This window comes from Arachis ipaensis, chromosome B08 (genome assembly GCF_000816755.2).
Source record: "Arachis ipaensis cultivar K30076 chromosome B08, Araip1.1, whole genome shotgun sequence".
Classification (NCBI taxonomy): Eukaryota; Viridiplantae; Streptophyta; class Magnoliopsida; order Fabales; family Fabaceae; genus Arachis; species Arachis ipaensis.
In genome coordinates this window covers 23,096,031-23,102,422 of record NC_029792.2, presented here as the reverse complement: position 1 = coordinate 23,102,422, position 6,392 = coordinate 23,096,031, and the positions used below count along the sequence as shown (strand labels likewise).

Genomic DNA, 6,392 nt, shown 5'->3' with positions numbered 1-6,392 from the left:
TCTTCTCCTTTATTTTTCTTCCAAAAAAATAGCAAAAATATCCAATAGTAGCGGATATGTGGTTGTATGTGTGTATCTCAATTGTAGTATGAGAAACAGTTACAATGGGGTGATATTTGAGTGTGATAATCCGTTACTGTTGCGCACTCGGCGAGTAAGTTCCTTGTCCGAGTTGAAGAGTCTGATATTGAATAACTTTAGTGGTTTAGGGAGAAAAGAAATTAGAAGGGTTGGATATAGGTTGCTAGCACCGTTGGTATAGGAGTTTTTTGGTTTCGTCTGTTTTGACCCCAGGACGACGAGCATGTGCGACTCATGTTTGACATCCATGGGATAGTTAAATCTTATTGCTAACCCCATTCATCAGTAACTGATCTAGCAACAGACACCATCGGAAGACCCTCTACTCGTGCTAGTCCCTGCTCTACTGTGTCAACCCTATCAACCTGTCAACAGTTGCAAGAATAACACAAATTCAATTTACAGAACATCATAATGAGTTACAAATTCGAAGTACAAGCAAACCATAAATGATGGTTACCTCGCTGCCATAGGATATATGAAAATCTGTCGGTCAAATGGACACCACTGCGAAAATCTCTGATATATCCAAGACAACAACAGCAGCCAACTATGCCTGTCGTATCTTAGTGTGCTGCAGAACACAGCAAATGGTAAGTCCATGCAAGCACCGCTGAATCCTAAGACAGACCACAGCACGTCTGAAAGTCGGCAAGTAGTGGCAGCCACCAAAGATGGACCGGGTTGTTCGACTTGTCCATCATTAGATAACCCCGCATACTGTCAGAGTGTCTCTGGATCAGTGGTGTCAGGCATATGTCGGATTCGGTCCCGAAGCCATGTCAACTTCAACAAGAAAGACTCATTCCTTTGCACCCCCTGTTGTTGAACCACTGAAGGCTTGACACCAAATAGTCGCTCCACCAACTCCCACGTCTCGGTGCCGTACCAGTTGTAAAAATCACGGAAGCACCCCCACTGGCTCCCCATGTGCGCGTAGCCCGAGGTGATACGCAACATCTTGCAGGGTGATTGTGCACTCACTCTATGGCAAGTGAAATGTGAGTCTCTAGACGCCAGCGCTTCATGTATGCCGTGATCAGAGATTTGTCAAAGATGAAGTTCCTAAGAGGCACCGTGTAGACAAAGCCAGCCTCCCTTAAATACGGGAGTGATGGCGTCCGGTGGTGGAAGCGTGTGACTTACTTGCCGATGAAGAAGTAGGCGAGGCCTCTGACAACAAATAAATGATCACAATTAGAAAAATATTATATACGTGCATTGACATAACAAACTGAGTTAACTATTATTTACATTTATTTAATAGAAATTTATAAAAAATATACTAACTAAATTTATTTAAATAAAACCTTTTACGTTAATAATTACTAAGTTAATTAATAAATATTTCTTTAATACGTTAATTAAAATAAAATTTTTTAGTAAAGTAATTAATAATCTAAAATCTACCTCAACATTTAATATCTAAATTAATAATTATGTACTTAAAAACTTAATCACAAAAAAATTAGAACCACATTCCTAAAATCATACTCTATTAATGACCTATTACTAACGATACATTTAGCCACCTAAACCATAAATTATATTCTAGTTCTTAACAAGTATCATAATCATGGCTATACATATATGCGATAGTATAAATGTGAAGATAACAAAATTAATTGCGAAGTCGGCTGCCCCGATGACGTGCCATGTCGCGTTTAGTCGATTGATGTCCGGATCACGTGCTTCTACACACGCCATCTTAGTGTTACTCAATAATATGGTTAGAAAAAGATAGACGAGAGGAGAAAGTAATGAAAATGTTGAAAATGGAGTCCAAGACCTCGCAGTGAATGACAGGTATATGTATAGACCTCACCCAAACTTCGATCCGCACAATTTCCATCGGATCGGATCGGATATGATATCCGCACTTTTTAGTGCCGGATCCGATCCGATCCGATCCGCAAATTTGCGGATCGGATATCGGATATATCCGCATAATTTAATCTTCTCTTTTTAATCATATTTCTATGTAAAAGAATTCGATAAAAATATTTCTTTCGTACTTTTAAACTTGTTTATTCCTAAAATATTTTTAATCAAACTCTCTCTAAATAACAAAAATAAAATAATACAATATATGAATAATAATTACTAACTAAAACATACAAACAAGTAAATATAATACCAAACATATATATATTTATTTATTTTTAATTATTATAGTGCGGATCTGCGGATACGCAGATCGGATACGCGGATGTAGAGCAGATATCCGCGATCCGATCCGCAAAGGGTGCGGATCGGATCCGATCAATTTGCGTATCGGATCGTATCCGCAATTTTCGGATCAGATGCGGATATTTACCGCGGATATCCGATTCATGGACACCCCTATTTAGTTCTTTACCAATAGTGCATTCTTATTTTATTTTTTTAACTAAATTTATTAATTTCAAGAAGGGCGCGAAAGTTGAGTGAATACTGAATACAGTGATATGAGAGGCGCGAAAACCCTAAATCCTCTCTCCTGTTCTCAGCGCCTCCTTCTCTGACGGTGATTTGCTCTTTCTCTCAACTTCGCTCTGCTCTCTGTCTTCTTTTCTGATGTCTTCCGTCTTGTTTGCTTGATAATCTTCAATTGTCAATCATAAAATTGCAGGAATGATGCATTGGACGGATCAATGGCGGCGTGAATTTGATTCACAAACATTTAGTAATAATGCACTCTATGTGTTTGTTATTTTGCTTCTTAGAAATTGGAATCGTTTAATTACTTCCAGTTTAGTGTTTCAATAACTCTCTTGCATTATTTGTATATTGAAGAATTACTACTCAATTGCTGTCATGAAATAATTTACATATCTGGTTTATTACCTCTGCTCCACTTTTGCCCATTTTCTTCTTGAATTTCATGATTATGCTTTAATTTTATACTTTACTATTTTGGTTCAGTTTAAGTGCTGGGCGAGGATATGATCTGTGGCACGTGTACCACAGCTTCTAAATCACTGTAAGAACCATTTTCTTCTTAAGCTTTTAACTTCAAATCTTATTTTATTCATCAAAATTTGANTTCTTTTCAGTTATACTCTTTGAAAATTATACCCAATCCATAATAGTTCTTAGTTCAACTGGTGAAAAGTTTTCTTTGGTAGAACGCAAAGGCTTGCAATGTTTGTTTTCTTTTCTTTATCTTTCTTTTTTTTCTTGAGTTCATACCATGTTCTCTATTCTTGGTGTTTATCTTTATTTTTATACTAATATTTAAGGGGTTGGTTTTTCTTTTGTAGAAGTTTCAAAGCACTATTGTTGCAGAAATCATTCAATTTTCGGGTTCAGTTCTTCTCCAATTGTTCTCCTAAGAAGCTAAGAATGGATAGTAATCTTAATTGTAGCATTGAGGGCAACAAAAAGGTGTGTAGAGGTGCATTGGTTGTCCTAGAAGGCTTGGATCGTTCTGGGAAGTCCTCTCAATGTAGCAGACTAGCCAATTATTTGGAGGGTCAAGGAATTTCTGCTGAATTATGGAGATTTCCTGACAGAAACACTGATGTTGGGAAAATGATATCTGCCTATCTTACTAACACTTCACAGTTGGATGATCATACTATTCATCTCCTCTTTAGTGCCAATCGTTGGGAGAAGAGGTTTTGTGTCTCCCCCACCCTTTCTGATGATTAATAAATGTTTACATTATTATCCGTCATTTGCTTTCTGTGTATGTTAATCAAATTTAAGGTCTTTGACTATGACAGAATTCTAGTGGTAGGTATAATAAAACAACTACACTTTTTTCTTTTTCTNAGTGGTTTGAAAAAACATAGATAATTGAAGACTGGGCGTATAAACAATGAGATGGAGACAATACGATGGACCTTTATTGAAGTAGGAACTAGGAAGCTCAGATTGATGGTTCCAATAAACTTGTGCATTTTGTAATCTACACCATATTGTGTTGGCATAACTGATAAGAAAAAAAATCAATAACTGCGGCTTAGCTTGATGTTATAATACCCAATCTTAAGTATATGCAGGTTTTTTAGCTTTGAGGGAAGCATATCAAAGAAATCTGGTAATATATCTGAATGATTCTCATGACTACACTAATATGGCTGATATGACTTTGCTGATATTGTAACAAGATGTATATCCTGGATATTTTGTTGCACTGGGTAGTGTTTTTGGGTTACAAGTAAATTTCTAATGTTACTTTGAAATATCTTAAATCAAATCAGTTTTTATGTATTTATGATGGTTAGTTTGGACTAATACTATCTGTTAAGGTAGTTTGAAAACGTATTTGACATTGTAGGTCACTGATGGAAACCAAACTCAAATCTGGAACAACCCTCATTGTTGACCGCTATTCATATTCTGGTGTGGCTTTCTCCTCTGCCAAGGGACTTGATATTGAGTGGTGTAAGGTAAATTTTTTAAGTAATCTGTTTTCTGTTGAGGTGAAAAAAAATCAAGGGTGCAAATGAGAGCTTCCGTTCTAGTTAAGAGTTTGTGTAATGTGTTTTCTGTTAACTACACTAATAGGTTCTATCTCTATTAGTTAATCATGAACACATTTTTTAGGCTCCAGAGGTTGGGCTGCTTGCTCCGGATTTGGTAGCTTACCTTGATATTCCACCGGAGGTAATATGAAACTTCTATCCGTGTAGCCAATAGAAAAGTTCTGTTTTGGGCAAGTTTTAAGCCTCAATCCAATATTTGCTTTGTTAAAAAGAAAATTTTATTTTCCATTGGTTTCTATTTTCATTCATGCTGGGAAAACAAGATTTTTATTCTACTGAAAGAAATCCATGCTTCTTTTATGAAATGTCTTTCTCGGCTCTCTTTCTTTGTTCGATCTTGCTCGGATTTTTTTGAAGTAAAGGGAGTGTGGGAAGTTGGGACAATAGTTACAGCATACATGTATTACCGTTTTCCAAGAGGGTGTTCTGTTCTTAATATAGAGATGTATTGTGCTATACTGCTATTTCGTCTATAAAATTAACACTTTGATATAAACCTGAATGAGCTTTTGGCACTACATGCACATGGGTTTTCCGACCTCTTTCGGTGTTGTTGGCTAGCATATTTAAGTATTGGTTCATTCATGTTGGTGTACCATTGTTTGTATATTTGAATTTTCCCCATACATTCCATATATATCAGAAAGCCGCAGAAAGAGGAGGGTATGGAGGTGAGAGATATGAAAAGTTGGAGTTTCAGAAGAAAGTTGCTGAAAGTTACAAAGCTCTTCATGATGTCTCCTGGAAGGTAATGGGCTGCTTATATGACCACTGCTCCTGAAATTAATAGTTCTGACATTAAGGCTATATTTGGCAAGTGTCTTAAAACAGAAGAAAATATAGACATTAGGCAATGAAGATAATGTCTATCACAACTCTTCCTAGTATTTTGTAGACAAAATTTGGCTAATTTTTTTAGAGAGGAGATATTTTACTTGTTCCTTTACTTGTATCTGTTTCTTTCTTTGGACACGTTGGTGTCTTTTAACGTCTGTAGTATTTCTAAGGACTATTACCAATCAAGGCCAACAGATTTTTATAGCTGACTGTCACTCTGTTTTTCACTTTTTTGGCTTTTCATTTTGTTGGCAAAGGGGGTGGAATTTCATTCTAAATAAACCTTTTGTTCTTGTTTTTGCCTTTGTTCCTCTTTTTTCTCTTTCCACTGGCTTGGTTCAGTCTGTAGATGCTTGCCAACCCATTGAAGATGTGGAGAAACAGTTACAGGAGATAGTATTTGATTGTGTCACAGAGTGTCAGAAGGGGAAGAAGCCGCTCTCCCTCTTGTGGTCAAAGTAGACCTATTATACTCTTGAAAGGGATATAGACAAATATGTGAGGATCAATCATGAACCTTATAATATTCGGTTGTGTTTGTTTCATTCTTATTTCCTATGTATCATTAGTTAGACATTTGTTTTCTATATATATAATGGCAAATAGGCTTTTTGTAATCTTGGTGAGAGCACTGTATAATTAAATTTCACTGAAGTTAACCTTTATAGTTTTCTTTTTTTGGTCAGAAACCTTTATAGTTTATACACTACAATAGAGTTTCTTGGCTATGGTATTGAAGTTCATATCCACCAATTTGGCCTTTTTGTCCCCGGAATTTTTTCCTACTATTATGTATGTATTTATCTACATGCTTACGGTATCAAATTGTCAAGGCTGGAATCTACTTTTTCTTTGTGCTTTTTAAAATCATTTATTCATGTCTCATTTATGTCAATATTCTATATTTTTCATGAAAGTGCCTTTTCTTCTCATTTTTATCCTCTTGACAACATTTAAAATAATGTTTTCTTTGTTCCTGTAGAAAATTGAATTAATCAATAT

At 35.8% G+C, this 6,392-nt stretch overlaps 1 protein-coding gene across 5 annotated transcripts; it reads left to right on the top strand.

Moving 5' to 3' along the window:
* Positions 2,462-6,143, top strand: LOC107614041 (thymidylate kinase). Of its 5 annotated transcripts, none has more exons than XM_016316253.2 (8): positions 2,462-2,587; positions 2,693-2,746; positions 2,986-3,043; positions 3,327-3,680; positions 4,346-4,457; positions 4,615-4,674; positions 5,197-5,301; positions 5,733-6,143. In XM_016316253.2, the coding sequence occupies exons 3-8, from the start codon at positions 3,006-3,008 to the stop codon at positions 5,850-5,852; spliced, it is 789 nt and encodes a 262-aa protein (XP_016171739.1). In that variant the 5' UTR covers positions 2,462-2,587; positions 2,693-2,746; positions 2,986-3,005; the 3' UTR covers positions 5,853-6,143. The 5 variants fall into 5 exon arrangements, with proteins under 5 accessions (XP_016171739.1, XP_016171736.1, XP_020964803.1 ...); XM_016316250.2 differs by having other exon boundaries at positions 2,463-2,587; positions 3,324-3,680; XM_021109144.1 differs by having other exon boundaries at positions 2,493-2,594; positions 2,692-2,746.